Source organism: Lepidothrix coronata, unplaced genomic scaffold, assembly GCF_001604755.1.
Source record: "Lepidothrix coronata isolate B3197 unplaced genomic scaffold, Lepidothrix_coronata-1.0 Scaffold44, whole genome shotgun sequence".
NCBI classification, from domain to species: domain Eukaryota; kingdom Metazoa; phylum Chordata; class Aves; order Passeriformes; family Pipridae; genus Lepidothrix; species Lepidothrix coronata.
In genome coordinates, this window is record NW_016690224.1 from 4056865 (window position 1) to 4076056 (window position 19192).

General features: G+C 38.8%; 1 protein-coding gene across 6 annotated transcripts in view; it reads left to right on the forward strand.

Annotated features, from left to right (window-relative positions):
• The window catches only part of CABIN1 (calcineurin binding protein 1), a 110501-nt gene that overhangs the window by 37437 nt on the left and 53872 nt on the right, over positions 1–19192 (forward strand). For all 6 annotated transcript variants that reach the window (XM_017814098.1, XM_017814097.1, XM_017814102.1 and 3 more), the window contains 3 exons: positions 2962–3144; positions 5228–5565; positions 11115–11228. In XM_017814098.1, the coding sequence (XP_017669587.1) occupies positions 2962–3144; positions 5228–5565; positions 11115–11228 (635 nt within the window). The remainder of the gene's footprint in view (positions 1–2961; positions 3145–5227; positions 5566–11114; positions 11229–19192) is intronic.

The window sequence follows — 19192 nt, forward strand, 5'->3', positions numbered from 1 at the left end:
GCAATTAAAACCTATTGCCTTTTGCACTGTACTTAGTGAATCTGAACAGTAATTATTGTATTTTTATTTTGGTTAATTGTATGTATTTGGAAATTCTCCCTCATCTTTTTGAAGATAAATAAGTCCAATTCTCCCAACAGTTTTCATATATGCCATCTCATTAATCTCTCATCATTTTTTTATCCTCTCCTCTGAATTCATTTTATGTAATTCAGTGTACTTTTTAAAATGTGGGTCCCAAATACAGACACCATAATTAAGTTTAATTTTCATTAGTGCTCAGTAGAACAGGAAGACTCTGACATATCTTTTTTCTGTGAAGTTGCTGATTATACATTCAAGTGTGCTGGTTTGCTGAATTGCTTTTGGAGCAGCCTGACATTTTGGCTGTTTTTTGTTTGAGAATCATGAATTCTTCTCAGGCACATGTGAATATGTGTGCTGGGATACACTCACACCTTTTCTACTACTGATCATGTTATCTTTTAGGTGCTTCTAGAAGGATTTTTTTATTTATGCTCAGATAATTCTGTGGAAGATGAAGGCTGGCTGGCTAACAGCTTTGACCTTTTATGCTTTGTAAAGATAGGTACTACACTCTGGTTTACATTCCCTGGGACTTTACCCATCCTCTGTGATTTCTGAGAAATTACTATTAATGACTGGTGGCTGCTGCTAATTTCTGAAATACTCCAGTGTTTTCCATCTGGCTCACTTAGTTTGAAAGCATCTGCTGCATTCAAGAAATATCCAGCATAATAGGAAGTTGTCTGAGTAGTCATTTTCCTCTGGTTTTCAGTGATTAAGGAGCCCAATGTTAATATAATTATTTTTTAAAATATATTTAATGTACTGAAAGAAAAGAAGAATGAACATACATCCCTAGATCTACACTCATTTTAGTAGAAATTTCAAATCAAAACAGCTAGCTAATTGTAAGGAGGCATTTACATTTGTTCCCCATAGGGAAAAGCACCCATGTCATGCATACATGTGAAATTTAATGTGTTGAGTCACTGTCTATCTTTGCATGCTGAAAAATTAGTGTAATTTCCCCTGATCTGATCTCTCCCTCGCATATTGGTCTAGCAGTTCTTGATTTACATTCTGATGTTTCATCTGTCATAACCCACACATCAGAAGTGACCTCCAGGCTTGTGGCAACATTTGGAAATGTGCAACCTTTTTTTCTTCCCTAGATGAGTAATTCAGCCTCTTTGCCACAAATGCAGAAACTTCCTTTAAAAAAAAAAGCATCAAGGGAGCTACTGTAAATGTTTTTCCTGATGTCAACAGGGAGTTCAATGGTATCGATTTGTACCACAGAAGGTTATTAAAGCTTTATAAATGAGTCATTTAAAGCTTGACTGACCTCTCTTCAGATCCTTCTCTTCCCATTTTTTATAATTATATTCTTTCAGTATAAAACCTGTCATCATTAACCAACTGTATAGCTTCCAATTAGGACGCAAATACTGTTCTCCCATTCTTTTTCAAGATACAGTTTTGTTAAGGTCTGCTCACTGAAAATGGAAGGTTTTCTTTGTGTGGTACTGAAAAGCCAACAGAGTGTATCAAATCTGGTTTAAACTCATTGGAATCCTAATAAGCAGAACCTGATCTGCAAGCTGAAGGTTTGCAAAGGGATTTATCTTGATGAAATAAATTCATAGGAGGCCCTTAGCTGTCTCCTGAACAAGTGCAATTCAGATGGAACAGAAGAAATTTAATTAAATTATCCACTCATCTCAAAGCAGGGATTTTTCCTTTGTTAATTTTCTTTCTTGATCTTATTGATAAAATTAATGAAGCAGAATGCAGTAGAACTACCTAGACAGTGGATGCAACATACCTCCTGGTTATGCCATTCCTATATAGAATCATAGAATGGTTTGGGTTTCAAGGGACCTTTAAAGATCATGTAGTCCAACCCTGCTGCAACGAGGAGGGACATCTTCAGCTAGATCACAGAATCAGCTATCAGTATCTTAAGAAGAAATTGGAAAATAATCTTTTGGGCTACAGATTTAAATAGAGTTGCCTGCACTGGAATTGAACACTGAATTATGTTGGCACAATATTAGGGAAAAATGCCAGTTTCCCATCTCGGGGGAATAAAAGTGTTCTTTAGTCATGCAGGGCTGCCTCTGATAACCCCTGATGTAGAAGAACATGGGTTATATCAGGCAGGTTTCAGACATGGGTGGAAGGTTTTCATTTGCCTGTTTGTTCTGAGGTGTGTGTTTTATCCCCCGTGATAAAGTCACAGCCCCTGTTCCTGTGCTGTAACAGCTCTCAGCAGAGTAACAACTTAGTTGTGATTGTGATGTAGTCAGCAGCCACTGCTCCACTCTGTCAAGTGAAGTCACTTCTCCTGTTCTTCTGTCAACTGCCTTGAAGTCCAGGAGTTTTCCTGTCTTAGGCCTAGTTCTTTGATGGATTGTTTATTTGCCATATCAAATCACCTTTCAGAGCATTTGTTGAACAGCATCTTGTGCCTGCAGGATAGATGGCATCAGAGATCACTCCTGTAAGTCTTTGCCCTTTAATGGTACTGATTTTTCTGTCCTTTATGAGTAATTTTTACCAGGACTGTTGTTCGTGGTTTTCTCTTGTCAATTGACCTTTGCTTGTTTTAGACTCAAAATTATACTGGGTGCTTTTCAAGGCAAATGGTACAGGAAGCCTGGAAAATCTTATAGGGCCTTACTAGCTGAAATGCTGTGTCCCCAGCCTAACTGCTTTTCAAAGTTGACCATTATTACTTTTGAATCAAATTCCAGGATTATATTCTAGGAAGAAATGTGGTGAGAAATAAATACCTTTTATTAGTGGTTAAGGATCCTGTATTGCACTTGTAAGAGTTTTGCAGAGTGGCTACAGTTTTATGTTGCTGTTACAGAGGCAAGTAACAGCTTGAAGAGTATGAAGTGGTGCATTCCTTCTTTATCTCTTTTGCAGAGAGGAGTCAGGATAGCACTGGAGCAGTGCTGTCTGACTCCAGTTCCACACAGGATATGTTTAATGAGCCTGCCAGTTCTCAAGACAGCCTGAGGAAAACTTACACAGAGAAGAGGATTTCTGCTACCTGTGCTGATACACCGATGAGCAGCAAAGAGACCCTGGGGTCTACAGAGGAAAAGGGTATGCCTGATTTAATAGATAATGTCAGTTGGAATATATCATTAAAATATTTCTTCTGGCTTGCAGGAGCACTGAAATGTGCTGCACTGTGACTGAGAATTTTAACTGGGTGCTATTGCTGCATATGTATGTGTAACTTAAATTTGGAACTGTGCTTTGCTTATGTGGCCACCAATCCAATTTGTTCTATCTGTTAAATCTTGCAAAGAAAGGAATAATGATGATAAACTGCTGTCTATGGTGGCCCTTTGACTGACTTGCCTTCTTTTAGGTTATTTAGTTTTTCTTCAGTGTTTCAAATCTCTAAATAATTTAAGGAGTAGTTATTTGAAGATAATCTCAAACAAGACATTTTTACTTTTCCCAGGTATATATTTTTGTTCTGGCCCAGCAGCAGCAGATATTCAGTTCATAGAAGAGAACAAGTAGTGGAATTAGATGTTTTATTCCACTGGATACTTCATTTCAGTGGAGAACTAGAATTGCTCTCTACCAAATTTTTCCATATATAATAGTACTAAATGTTCTGTATTCCACTGGAAAAATTGTTTTAAAGTCCATTAGCTGGAATTTCCCTTTGTCTGAAGTTTATACAGTTGGATATGGCAGTAGATAGACAGGCTGGACTTCAACAGGGAAAGACAAACACAACCAATGTCTAAATTTTTCCCACCTTTCCAGGTTGTGGCTCTTTGTGGGATGTTAAGTCTTTTTTGCCAGTTTATACTGAAGTGTTTTCCAATTTCATAGATCCAGAAACAGTGGTGTGTGGGTAGTCCTGGTTTACTTGCCTGATCTCCCTAGGAACAGCCTCTAAGCAGTCATCTTTTTGTTTGTAGAGTCAGATTACCTTGGTTTCTTGTTTTTTAAAAATACTTTACTTCAGTCTTGCCTAAGCTAGGGAAGCCTGTGTTGATGTTTGCATCAATATGCTGAAATAGATGCCAGTTCCTAGTTTTGTAAAATAGCATTTCCATAATCACTAAATCCAGTAGCCTTTTGGGTACTAGACCAAAAACATGGCTCTTTTTCAGACTTGCAGTGGGTTGTGTCATTGTCATCAGCTGTCTGTCAGAACAACTGCCAAATGCATTCTTACATTAGTGATGTTTATAAGAATAGATTTTTTTTTCCTTAAAGGTACCTATATTATAATATTATAATGGATACAGACATTGTGCAAGCAAATTTTGAAAAATTTGAATTCTGGAAAACATTTTTGACTCAAAAGTTCAACCTTATCAGAGAAGAAGTTATGGAGCAGCTTTAGAAGTACACTTCAGTGTATCTCTACACTATCTGCTAGGAGATAAGATCTAATGTAAGAGGCTCTTTATCCTAGCAAAGACAAAGACATGGTAAACTTCCATGACTAAAAATCAAAGTTAAAGAAATTAATCTTCATGTAGCATGCATGTTTTCAGCAATAATGATTAGTTAACGGAAAATGTGGAAGCTCCCATTGTCACAGATGTTTTCTGAAGTAAGATTTGGTATCCTTCAAGAAAAGATGGGTCAGTTGAACTGTGAGTTACCAAGTTAAACACAAAAATGTTTAGAGGGAACTGTAGGCCCTACACTATGCAGAAGACCAAGTTAGCTGTTGCTGATCATTCTGTCCAAGGCTATATTGTATTCTGAATTGTGCTCTTCTAGTCAGATGTTAAGAATGATACATTTCTTTTGGCAGAGTGGTTTTAATTTTCTGTTCCTTTCTCTGCAATAGAAATTACTGAATTTACTCTTTTGTTTTGGTATTTTCCCTCCTCCTCTCCCATCTTCCAAGAGTGTATAAAGTCCTGCATTGTGTAAGGTGTGCTGAATTCATACTATTGCTCAGGGAAAAACCCAGATGAAGACAATGGAGAGATCAGTGTGTGGCTCTGTTAGTGAGTTGAAGGTTACTATTCAATGAATGTCAGGAATAGTTGTTGTTTTTTTTCAGGAACCCCTCAATATTTCTCTCTGTGCTTTAATGAAGAAAAGGCTTACCTTTTGTCATATTTAATTTCTGTCCTTTTGTATATTTCATTTGCCATTTGGTAATTGCAACTTCGTTGTCACTTCTCTCTTCACGTTCCACCTGCAGGAAAGTCAGAAGAGCTGCTGGAGAGCTCGGAATCCTACAACCCTGCTGAGCCTACCGGCCAAAAACTTGTGGTGGATCCTCAGTCTGCTTCTGGCAATCCCATCAAAGCCGCAATCCCCCCGCCCTCACAGTGGGACTGCAAAAAGAAAGCTGAACCTTGTGGAGATGCATCCGAGTTCCCTCACGGTCTCCCGGCGGACCTGGAGGAGCAGCGGAAGTTCCTGACGGAGCAGTGCATCGCCTCCTTCTGCCTCTGCCTCAGCCGCTTCCCCCAGCACTACAAGAGCCTCTACAGGCTGGCCTACCTGTACACCTACAGCAAGACACACAAGGTGAGCAGGGCACTGAGAGAATTGCTGTGGTTGCTGCCCACTGTGTTGTCATTTGGACTAATTCAGTGTTAAAATACGGCAGATAAGCTTGTTTAATGCAGTTTGGATTGGAAGACTGTGGGAGTCTTCAGCCCCTAGATTGTCTGACTCGTGTGTGAGGTCAATTGAGTAGAAAATTTCTTTTTTTATTACTGAACTAAGTAAATTTTTGTCATTCAGCAGAGAATTACATTTTAGATATGACACATAAATTAAGATGTTCTCATAAAAATGACGGCAATTATTTATTTTACTGAATAAGTGGGCTGAAAAGTGACTTGGAAGCAAAAATTCCTCAGTATTGGTGTAAACACATCATGTGACAGAGATAAACTTTCTGGGTACTTTGGATCTTTGTTAGTAAAATGTGTAGGAATAGTATATTGAAATTATCAGAAAATTATCAGTTATTTTACTAATTGTCATAATCAAGGTTTGAATTTTGTATTTGGAAGTCTTTTGTTAGGTCATATGCTGCTCTGCATGGCTTCCTGAATTCTCTTCCCCACCAGTATTGAAGCTTGTGTGAACAATAGGGAAGGGAAACAAATCATACCCCTGGCCTCAGAGTAGAAAACAAGTCACCAGCACTGAGCTCGAGCGTGTCCTACCAACCTACTGGAAGGTGATGAATGTTCCATTTGGCTGTACAGTGATTATCCAGAAAAATATTACCCTTTTTTATAGAGACCTTGTTTTGAAAACATTCTTATGCTGTTTGTATGTAACAGTTGTTAATTTTTCCATGGAGCTGATCATTAATAAGAGCCTTAGATTCCTGCAATCTGTCATTACTTTTGCTGACATGATTTTGTATCAACATTCAACAAAAAAAAGCTGCCTGTTTTCAATTTGTTCGTTCAAATAGCATGTCCTTGCCTGAGGAACTACTTGCAAAATATTTTCTTTTATTATTTTTCCCTGATGAAGCCTTCTCTTTTGCTTTTTATATCTCTCTTCCTTTATAAATATCAATTTAATGATGGTTTTCTATATGAAATACACATTGTTGTCTGAATCTGTTTCCTCTTGGAACTCAGAAAAATTGAATCCTGCCTGGTTGACCCTAGTAGTTACCAGGCTGACTTGAACTGCCCTTTTTGGGGTTTACTGTCCTTTTTTTTATTACTTATCTGTGTAACAAACAACCACTTGACTCTTCCTTTTGATATATGTATGGTACATATTTTCGTGGGATTTAATTTTCTTCCTTTCATGACTCATTCAGGTTCAATGTCAAATGCCTGTGTTTTCATGGCACACTAGTATGTCTTTAGTGGGATTTAGACTCCTGAATGAACTTAAAACACAAAATGGATCTATGTATTTTTAGCAGTGACTGGAGTAAGCAGTAGGCTTACATATACTGATGTTAAACCTGATTTTAAAAGTGAGATAAATTATATCATGTTGAGTTGTTGCGGGGGGGCAGAGTGGTAAATTTTAGAAAACTGAAATTAATTTTTAAATGAATATAACCATCTTGGAAAATTCAGCATTTACGTACCAGCGCCAGGAATTTGCATGAAGAATTTAGACTGATGGCCAAAATTCATGGTTGGCTGGGAAAGGAGAGGATTGGCAGGTCTCCACAGTGCATAGAAAAACAAGTTTTCCATATGCACTCTGTTTTCTCCTATTTTACAGTATTCCTGGTTTTGCTGTTGGAAGCTTAGTAAAAATAGTTGTTGAGTGCTTTTTTTAACATCGTTTCAAAAATCTTTGAACATTTTGTTTGGCTGTGTGTTCTGTTGGGTTTTTTCCCCTGCAAAATCCATCTCACTATTTGGAGGCTATTTCTCTTCGTTTTATTCTGTTACCAGAGCAAATTTGTACATAGTTGGTTCTCTTGGAATAAATGTGCAGGAAAGTAAGGGTGAATTTTCAGAAGTTACTTCAGTTTCCCATTCACCTTTTCTTGAAGTAAAGTCATCATCCTTTGTGATTTTTACCTCCAAAATGAATGTTGGCACAGTTTGGAAGGAGAGGTTAGGACTTGGCAAGACACTGTTTGTCAGTGTAATTAAGAAGTTTTGTGAGAAGTATTTGCCTTATGGCCCTTAGGGATTAGCATGGGGAACTGGTCTGATATTCTGCAACCAGCAGGTCATCAGGAAATAAAAATATTTACTTATGTGCTTTTTTAATCTCAAAATAAAAAAATACCCTGTAAATCCTGAAAGAATGTGCTCATGAATATTGTGTGTATGACTTAGGGTTTTTAAGTTTGTATCTTGTATTTAAGATATTAATTATTAAGATATTAATTATTATTATTAAGATTATAATTATTAAGATATTAATATCTCCGTTATTAACAGAGCCCTTAATGAGGAAATTAATGTCAGGTATGACCCAAGGTCAGTGGCATGACAGGTTAGTCAAAGGAGGCATAATACATGCGTGTAAAAATTATAAGATTATATATTTGTAGGCTTAATATATTCGTAGAGACACAGATAATGTGTAGGCATAATAGATGTAACCATTTCAAGCAAAATCAGTTTGATAATAACAGTTCATTCAAAAGGCTGCCCTTCAAGGTCAGTGGTCTTTTTATTTTGCTTTTATTTGATGCAGGAGTACTAGGAGCTTTTTGAGACAAAGCCTTCTAATGGACTGTGAAAGAAAACAGAGGGAAGGATTAAGGTATAAGTGCAGTGTTTTGTTCCCCTCTCAGCAACACTTCCTGGAGTTTTCAGGTTAGGTGAAGGTGCTTCTGACACCACTGAGTTAAGAGGTTTCCTTCCCAGGTGACTCAGAGTTCCACTTGGTTGACCATAAGAAATTTTCCTTTTCCACTTCAACTTTTTTTCTCAAGTTATTGTAGCATGTCAGTCATCTTGTCTTTGAATCTTGGGGTGATAAAGATGTGGGAGGCAACAGCTGAACTGGAAAGAGTATTTCATAATTGCCCTGAGTCAGACAGCCAAATCCAGCATTTCAGGCTGGTAAGCAGTGTGCCAAGAAGAATAAATCCTTTTTGCTATGTCCTGGATCCCTTCACCCACTCCTAATAACTTCATCAGCTAAAACCCAAGCAGAGCAGACTCTGTGAAATCTAATGAGTTGAGACCTGCTCAGGCGTATTTACTGGGAATAACTGATCATGCTGATTTAAGGAGAAGGGTAGTGGAAAATCTGTAACTACATCTTTTATTCCTATTAGTTTTGATTGTGTGAAGTTACCGTGTAATTGCCCCATTTGTCTGAATGATCTTTTCTCCTCCTGGCTGCCATCGTCTTGTTCAATAAAAGCCTGTGAATTATGTGTACCAAACACATGCCAGTGGATGGTCAGTGCAATGTGCACAGAGGATCACCAGAGCATGATGCTACAGTTAATGATCTCTTAACCTTTTCATTATAAAACTTCGATTGGAGAATACATCTGTAGCTAAAATTTCTTCAGACTGGGATTTTACATTTAGGCTTTGTGGTGGGATGGTAACTTTCTTAAAGGTTTTGTTTTCCTTGAATTTTTATGTGATAGTTTTAATGTAAGATTCAGATTGCCACACATTAGGCAATTTTTGCCTCATTTTCACACTTGGAATTAACTTACATTTCTGATGACTATGATTGGCATAAAGGAAGGCACTTGTGTGCCTGGATCTTGGACGTTATGATAGGCTTATTTTTGCTAGATTCTGATTTTATTCAAAACAGTATGACGTTTTTGGAAGAACAGATTTTTGTAGGTTCTTTTGTGCATTTTCTTCTGTATGTATATCCCAGTATTTTGCAGGATTAGGTTAATAGGATTACAGAAATACATATTAGGAAGGAAGTTCTGTAGAGAAAAGTTAGTATACAGTTAAGTTTACATAGTTTGCTTTCTTCAATCTTAATTAAATTTGACACTCAGCAATAATAATTAAATTTAGTGATTTCCCTGACTAGTCAGGAAGTACCTTGTGATCTTTATGAGTGAACATCTATTTGTTCCATACCAAAAGAAAGCTATCCAGATCCCCTGGACTGTCCTGCAGTGTAATCATGAAGGCCCTGTGTAAGTACCTATGTCAGCTCTCTGAATGAAGGATTTTTAACATCTGTAAATATCTGGTTAGTATTTCCAGCATTCAGCTCTCTTGCACATGAATCTGTAATCAGCGTTTTGCTAGAGGGGATGCTCCAACTCTGGTAAGACACTGGAGATTTCTGCATGATTACTGTCATTAGGACAAAAGCACTGATGATTGAGCAGAGCTTTTACTGTTTCACCAGAGCCTCATAAAGAAAATGATCTGGAATATGGGATGAGAACTTTGCTACTACCACCCTCACCCCCCCCAAAAAAAAAGATATTACAGCTGGAATATGATTCTTGGATGGACATGACTTAATCAAATTTATGACTCACAGAAGCATATTTCCAGCCCACAGAACACAAGCCAGAGTTCAACATTCTCATTTGCCTCTATGAACCAAACATCTTCCTCTTTCTTTTATCTTCTCTGTTGTGAAGTTGTCTGTAAAAAAGCCAGTCAAATGCTACTTTCTAACACTGATATAAAAGGATTAAGGAAAGCAAAACTTCCATTGGTGAAGCCTCACAATTAATAATTGTCCCATCTGTTGGTAACATTCTGCCTGGAGCCAACAGCTGTCCCTGGTTCTCAACTGCACAAGAGAGGCTCGTGCATTGAACTCACAGAAGGGTAGTGCTTTTATGAATTTTTTGGTTGTCATTTATCATTTAGTCTCCTACCAATGCTTTCTTGTTAACTCACTGTGCACTATTAACCAAATTTGATGATGATCATGGAATTTTTCAGAGAGGTTAAGTGAAATTACATGGAGAGCAATGACTGAGTAGAGGTGAGAGGCCTAAATTCACCACCCCACTAAAAGAAGGCTGCAGTTTAAGCCTAAAGGTTGCCTCTTGTGAGGCCTGAGTGCTGGCAGGAATTCCCTGCTAGGTAGCCTGAGGGAAGATCTGAGGGACAGCTTCCAGAGTATATGGGGAAAAACAAGGGAGGAAAAAGGGAGGGCCAGGGGGCAGTGAGAGGCCTGGTGTGCAGGGGAAGGCTGCAGGATACTCAGGACAGTGAGTTCTACTGTTTGCTGAGAAACTTAATATTTTTATATATAAATTATTTCATATTGAGCATTAAAAAAAAATTAGGGTGTTTTAAATATACCTACAGTTCAGGTTTCTGCAGGTGATAGGAGATAGAGGGTGGATATCAGTGAAGCAAAGACAGGTTAAAAAAAATACAAGAATGCAAAACTGGATGATCTGAGGCTGGATTCAGCAGCTGTAGGAGCCTGGCCAGTCTCTGGGCTTGGATGCTTGCTCTGAGCAACAAACTGGCCTCTGTCTCCTGAGGGATGTCTTCTCCAGATCACACGCCTTTCAAAATGCTGCTGGGACAGCAGCTACGCGGAAAATGAGAAATGACACTGCAGGTTAATAAATAAAACCAAGTGAGCGCTTTGTACTTTTAACTGTGGTGGCATTTCCATCCCCTGCCTGCAACTCAGCAGCCCTTCTCTGTCCACAGAACCTGCAGTGGGCCCGGGACGTGCTCCTGGGCAGCGGGATCCCCTGGCAGCAGCTGAAGCACATGCCTGCACAGGGCCTCTTCTGTGAGAGGAACAAGACCAATTTCTTCAACGTAAGTTTATACAGCTGATAAACACCCCTCCGTTCTCAGCCCTCACTGTAACACCTGTTTCTCATTTGAAGGGTTTGTGAAGGGACCATAATGTGAAATTCCACACAGGCACATTAAACAAGCCATGAGTGGCTAAAGGAAAGGAGAATTGTGTTACAGACATATTTACTGGGTAAATGTGCCTCTCTTGAAGGGGACATTAAAGGATTATTTCTCATGAGCTTGAAAACATGGGGAGAGAAGCACCAACATTTTTCAGTTATGCATCATTTACCATGTACTTGATGGTTGAGCCCTCTATAAAAATTCTCATTTTGTTCATCTTGATTATCCTCTTGTCTGTCATTTCTCAACTAGACTTGCACTTCTCTTGACAAAAAAACATTGCTAGTTGTGCTAAGCAATCTCCTGCAATTGAAGGAGCTTTCTTGTGTTCCCCTTTGTTGGAGCATGGCTACAACAGAAAGAGTCTTCCCAAGTCCCACAGTGAGGTAGCAGCACAGTCATAGAGACTGTCCCCATGTCTGTGATATCTTCCACAGGGGTGTCTGTGCCTCTCACTGACATAGGACACACAACACTTCTGAGACTTACATAAGCATTTATCTATCAGATTCCCTGCTGTGATTGCCACTTACAAACTGCTGTTGTCTTTGGTATCTTCAGCTTTTTGTGGTATGTTCTAGGTTTTTGTGCCATCTGTTCTTTTGAGATAGGATTCTGTAGCAATTCTGTCTCACAGTGCATGGTGAGAGCCTGGAGATGGTCTGTCATTCTGGACTATGTTACAGTCCATATCTGCTGTATGGTTGCCTGTGATTGCAGTGACAGAATTTTATGTCTCTGCTTTCCCATCTAGTGCTTCTGTTTTAATATTGTAATTGTGAAATTTACTTCCATTTTATATCTGTTAACATTTATCTTCATTTTTGCTGTATGTTGTGTTAATTAGCACCTCTGTGCAAACCTCTGTTAAGTATAAAGTAAGTGCTCTTCTCTGATTATAATCCCTCAGATGGGTTAAACAACTAAGGAATACTGACAATGGCTCAAAATTGTATCATGGATCAGTCTGCAAATGGGGTTTTCTATATCATTACATCTTTCTGGAGAGAACTTTTGATTAACAAATACTGTCAGCCAGCAAATAAGTACCATCTGATCACTCCCCTTCCACACTCCCATGGTGGGATGGGGAGAAGAATCAGAAAAAAAGGTAAAGCTGAGATAAGAACAGTTAAATAATTGAAATAGAGTATTAAAATAGTTATAATTAGTAATGTAAGGAGAAATTATGCACAGTACAGTTTACTCACCACCTGCTGACCAATGCATAACCAGTTCCCAAGAAGCAATTGGCCTCTCATGACCAGCTCCCTCCAGTTTATGCACTGGGAATGATGTTCTGTGCTATGGAATAGCCCTTTGGCCAGTTTGGATCAGCTGTCCTGGCCACGCTCGCTTCCAGCTTCTTGTGCACTTCCTCACTGGCAGAGCCTGGGAAACTGATTTCTAGTAAGCACTGCTTAGCAACAACTACATCAGTGTCTTATCAACATTATTCTCACACTGATTCCAAAACACAGTGCTGTACCAGCTTCTAGGAAGAGAATTAACTCTGTCCCAGCTGCAAGCACAGCACAGCCTGATAGGGTTGTGACCTGATTGATGACTACATGGCTTTGTTCTGGTTATTTTCCTGCATTATCTGCCAGTTTTCCCTGCAAGAATCCTGCAGTATGATTAGCTCTTCAAACTAGTGAATGCTTTGGCTCAGATTCACATAACACAAGTATTCTTGTAGAAATTAATGGAATTACTCAACATGCTTCAAGCCAAGTGTGAACTTTGCATGATCAAGGTTGACTTGTTCATCACTGCAGGGTTAAGTGTCAAGAGTATCCTATGTTTTAATGTATGAGGAAGATGAGCAGTAGGGAACTGAGAAGTGTGTATAAGGGAGTGTTTCTACTTGAAAAATGTGAATTACCACATTAAGAGAGATCAGTGGTTGACCTAAATCATGTCTAGTTTTTGAATGCTAATGCTAGCTAATTTAACTTAGATTCCACTGTATCCCTAGGTGGAATTTTCCAGCATTATTTCAAAAAATAATTATTCCGTGCTCTGTGTGTTGATATTTTTATACTCTGAAGGATGAAAAGTGTAGCTACTAGAAGGATACTCTCAAGGATGTAGTATAGCTGCTAGACAGCTGTATAATAATTCTGTTTTTTAAATCAACAGAAACTTAATTCCCATAATTAATTTCTTTAATAAGAAATGAAATACACTTTGAAATAAAAGGCAACTTTCAACAAAAGATATCTACAGAAAACCACTGGACTTAATTCTTTTGTATCATGATATATGATATATATATGCTGGCCCAGTGCAATATATTGGCAGCAGTGTTAGAAAAGAGAGAAGGTGTTTGACAATTATGTTCTCGATTTGAACTTGGGTCTGCCAACAGATGAAGACAATGTTAGTCTGGAGTCCTCCATGTAGACCACTGCCTCCAGGCTTTAGGAATTTCTAGGGGCTGAACTCCAGTGTGTCTCAGCTGTGGGGATGGTGTGGTGCACACACAGAATGCCTCACACAGCAAAAATGTTTGTTGAGACCTTTATGAATCAGTGCTAACGTCTTGACTTATTCCTGCATGCAAGTAGGTTGGTCCTCCTGTTAACAGGTACGGTGTACATCATGAGTTTAGCATGATAAATATTGTGTTGGTCTCATTTTCTACCCAGTAATATTTTAAAAATCCTCCTCTATGTGGAGCCCGTGGCAGTAATCCAGTACAGACGACACAGACAGAGCACAGTGAGAAAATCCAGATCTGAGAGAGAAAGGGCTGCAAGTGCCCATGACAAGAAGCTGGTAGTGTCAGCTGACATTCCAGAACTGGACAAACTGAAATCTGTGAACAACTTGGAAAAAACCCTCTGAGTGCTGCATTGACCTTGTTTGGGTTAAACCTCAACTAGTCTGTTCTCATGTGAAGCTCCAGCCCGGTGGTGGGTAAGTGACTGTTCTGCACCATCTGGGTCAGTGCTCAGAACACACATTGGTGTGTCATCCCTTGTACAGATGGTGTTGCAGCCCACTGTCCCAGCTACTGTCTTCACATAGAGAGATGGGTGATAAAACACAAATTATAGCACTCTACAAAAGTAGTCATATCTAATCTTAGAAATTAAATGGCCAACCTTAAGATTTTCTAAGCATATTAATGTCCCCCAGGGTTATTTTCAACAGAAATCTTTTGCCTAGAGTGTTTATTTGCTTCCATGAAATGCATTTGGTATTATTTTTTGAGAACTCTTCAGCCTTCATGATACAAAAGAATTAAGTCCAGTGGTTTTCTGTAGATATTTTACTATTGGAATACCTTTTTATTCTGGAGCAAGTAGCACTGGTGTTTTTAATCTCTTGTACAGAAGATTCAGGGTTGTTGAAATTACAGCTGACTCAGTTTTACAAGTACAAACAACATAGTGTGAAAGAGAAAGCTAGCAGCTCCTCCCAGACATACTCCTAGCAGAATTATTTATGAAATGTTTATGACAGCACTGTATGAAAAGAAATAAACCTGGGTAAAGCTGTCTGTTGTTAAACTTTACTGCAGAACTGCTGGTCTGGATCTGTGTGTCATGGCCTCTTGTATAATTTGTTAGCTGTCACTCAGCTGTGACTGAAGTGAGCAAAAAAGGCATGTTCACTTAGCCTGATTTCTTCTCATTTGACTTATTAGAATAATGTCAGGGTGCTCAGAATTTCCCTTTTTCAATTCTAAGAAAAAATATCCTTACTGCATTATTGTACCTATTTGTTTCCCAAGCAGAAAAGAAAGGCCCCAATTTTCTAGGAGAGGAGATTTTGCATGTTCATGGCTCTGCTGTGATGGCAATCATTATTTGAATGAATACTGCTGTTAGACTTACAGGAGTTTTAGCTAAGTTCCTAGAAATTACTGCTAAGCCTGTTTTGTTTGGCCAGTTACACCTTTCTCTATAAACTTGCATGTACAGGTGCACTCCTGTGCATGCTTTTCTCCTCTTCTTTGTCTCAGTGTGAGTGTAAATATATACAGAGAGTTTTTTTTTTTTAAAAGATGGAGCCAGGATGGTTTCTATGGTAACTAAATTAGAAATTAATTCACAAGGAGAAAAAAAATCCTCAAACATTGCTTTATATAGTAGGGCACTTCTTTAATGTATTCAGATTTCATGGTTGAGCTTCATGTACCAGCAAGTTCTCCATATGGTTTAATATACACTATTTGTATTTTCCTGGCACATCTTCTGTGGTAATAATAATCTGTTGTAATAAAGATCTTGATGTCCATCTTTGGTAACTGTTCCCCACATACAAAAGCTGTGCATGCAACACTGTATGCTACAATGCAGACATTGATGTGCATGAAGTCTTGCTGCAAAGTGCTACAGATAATTGTTCTATTTTTAATTCCAAGAGCAATGCAGTATGTTTATTCTCTGCTGTAGCCCTGAAGCTCTTCATTCTGTGGTCTGAGCAGGGTCAGACTAAGGTGGGAGCAACCATTGGAAGCCAGAAGCTGTGAGACAGAAGTGATTTCACTTTGTTTTGTCTTTGTTCATACCAGGTGTGACTGGGCACTGACAGGGGACCTCTGCTGAGCAGAATGGCAAGTTCTGGACACTGAGTAGTTGAAGTTGCTGGAGGTAGTTCTGATTACACAGCATGGTGATAACCACAGTGGGAGCTTTCTCTGTTACTCTTCCTGTACAGCAGGTTCTTTCCTTAGTTGTGTTTCAGGTTAAGAGTCTGTCTGTCTGTCTGTCTGTCTTACCAGAGGAAAGTTGATTCTGAAAAGGGACAGCAGGGTGCAAGGCTGACTGTCTGGGGATTCTGTGCAACCAGAGCCATACAGGTGAATTTGAGGTGTGGGATATTGTGAAGTCTCTACTATAGGGGACAAAAAGGCAACATGCCTCAGCTCTCCTGGAAGCTGGGCAGTTATATCAAGGAAGTTTCATTATATGCCTCAATTAGTTTTATACCTTCCCTTAGACATACATTACTGGTCACTGTCAGAAATATGGCATTGAGTGAGTATATGGGATTTTCTTTGGATCCAATAGAGCTGCCTTTTGTTTCTCTCCCATCTCCTGACATGTAACCTCAGCACTAATGGTTCCCATGACTTGAATTAAAATGAAAGATTTGTTACAGAATTTAATGTCTCTGTTAGAGGTAACTGGCTATACATCATCCAAGGGAAGAGGAAAATCCATAAAGGGTGGTCTGAACCTATTCTACACATTTGTTCTACCCAGGTTGGGGTCACTTTTAGTGCTGACCTGAAGAACCTCCAAATACCACACAGTGCCAAGGGGCAGCTCTTCAAAGTTGCTTGAGGCAACCTGACTGAAACCTCAGGTTCAGCATTTCCTGCCATGTACTTGAAAAACTTGAAGCTGGAGGCAACAGCAGATTAAAATCACTTTCCTAGAACTCTTACACTCTGCCTTCCTTCCTGTCCTTGGCTGGTGACAGATCTGAGTTACTCTCCCTCCTGCTCATAGTTGGTGTGTATCTTTTCAGTTGGCAAATGTACTTCTAACTCCTAGACATCTGCTATGTGGAACATGAGCCTTCCAACCAAACTAGTGCCATTTAAATCAGACTGGGGGGAAAGAACTTGAAGAAACATGTGCATCTATGTGAGTTGAGATGGTGCCCCTCAGCATGGTGAGAGTTGGAGTTTATTCATGTATGGGGGGGCTCTAAGGGAATTAATGGCTATATTTTAGTTTGATCCTGATTTGTTGCAACTTTTTGAAAAAAAAGTCAGTCTTTTTAGTGCTTAAACCCTAATGAATGTTTAAATGTTAAAAATGAGTATGAGGGGTTGCCAACTCAAGTTTAAAAAAAAAAAAGAAATCACAAGTGACATCCCAGAATTCACAAGGATTTAGTTATTCAGTTTTGCCCTTCTTGCTTCTGAGTGTTTTGGATGCCATTTTTATGCAACCACAAGGGAACAGAAACCATAAAGGAATAATTAAAAAAACAAAAAACAAACAAAAAAACAAACAAACAAAAAAACCCACAAAACTTTGATTCCAGCAATTAGATAATGCTTGAAAGAAGTTATTAGTACCATTTAATAGGTGATATGCAAAACCAAGTGTCTAAAAAAGGTGACCTCCACCATTAACACTGACCTTCTGTGTAGTTGCACAAAACAAAATAGTAACAATACCATAATGACAACACATATGAATAGCCTAATATTTTTATGCTTTTTTCTTTTTTTTTTTTTTTTTTTATGCTTTAGTAGGTAGATAGGGGCATCTGAGCAGAGGATGGTTAAATCCCTGCCTAATTTAAAAGACAGAATTGTCTTTAATCTCCTCAGGAGATGGCCATATTGTAGCCATGAAATATCAGTGTCTTCCCTGGGCAGGAACAGGCCCAGCAAGAGCGAGTGCTCTGCTTTGTGAAAGGGCCGTTCAGTAAATGCAGATTCTCACTGCTGGCTTTCCCCTGACTGTGAGCTGTTCAGATGTTAAGTAAAAGACATCTCTCTGCTATACATTTTCTTCTTGTGCTAGGAAGAGCAAGGTGCTCTGTGAAATGATTTGACAGTTTAGGAACTCGGCCTGTCAGCAGTGCTGGTGTGCGGTCAGGAGGCTGCAGGGAGCCTTTGCTGCAGAGGTGCTGGGGGAGCCAAGGCTTTGTGGGTCATCCAGTACCTCTCCTTAAGCAGAGATAACACAGACCTTGCTGTTCTGCCTCGGAGAGATGCTGGAGCTGACACACTGCCTGCCTGCCTGGCTTCCTCGGGAATTTTAACAAGCATTTCATCGCTTTTCCTACGTTCCTGAATAATGACATTATAAAACTATTGTTCTTCATCTGTGTGAAGAAACCATTTCTGGTGTGGTGAAGACATATTTGTGTGGAAAACTGCTGAGGAATAAATGAAAAACCCTCCAGGAGTCCCTTCTGAGCCAAATGATTGTATAATCCCATGCTTAATTTGTAAATACAGTCAGCTGTATAAATGGCAGATATTTTATGGTTACAGCACAAGCTAAAGTTTGGATGACTGAAGAATGAAAACAAATCAGTGTTTTCCTATCCTCTTTTTCTTGTTTTTCTTCCTTTTCAGCCTCTGTTAATTTTCTCAATTTCCCTTCACTGTATCTTCTGTAGAGCAACAGAGGTCAGAGGTGTAATGCTTCCAGCACTCATCATTGAATGCCCCTTGGGCCACAGGATAGAGAAACTCCTACTGAAAAAAATTGTTGTCTTACCAGCCTACAGATTCAGGAAGGCATATTTGCATTGATTAAATATAATTCATATATACAAGGTTATTTTGGCATCAAATCTAGAAACATTTTTTTAATGAACACTTAAATTTTGTTTAAGTTGGCTCATTAAAATGCTTAATGAGGTGATAGCCTGGCCCTTCTCTCTAACCATGACTGGAAGTCAATTTTATAAAAGTGATTGTAGGAAAGAGAATTAGTAGCTCTGACTCTACTGAATTTACTGAGAATTTTGTGTTTGAAACAGGCATGGTTTCTACCTGGAAAAAGATAGCTTTTCAAAAATCCACGTATTTTAGTCAAGTAACCGTATTAATTTCCATTGTTTTTCTTGTCTAGCTTGGCAAATGGCTTCCACTAGGGAAAAGGGAAGCAGGAAAGGGTGATACTAATTGCCCCTATAGTCAGAGTTAAAATTAAATTATTTCTTTTCTGACTTTACCCTTGATAGTTGTTCTTTTGCCAGTAGCAAGCCATTTTTTGTCTTTGCCCCTTTCTTTCACTTGTAAAGGTTAATGTAATTCTACTCACACGTCTCCTGTCCAGATTTTCTAACATTTCAATTGAAAGAATGCTTTTAGTAGGTACAGACAGGTTTGTTCTGTGATTCTCTCTCACTTGCTCTCATGTGCTCAC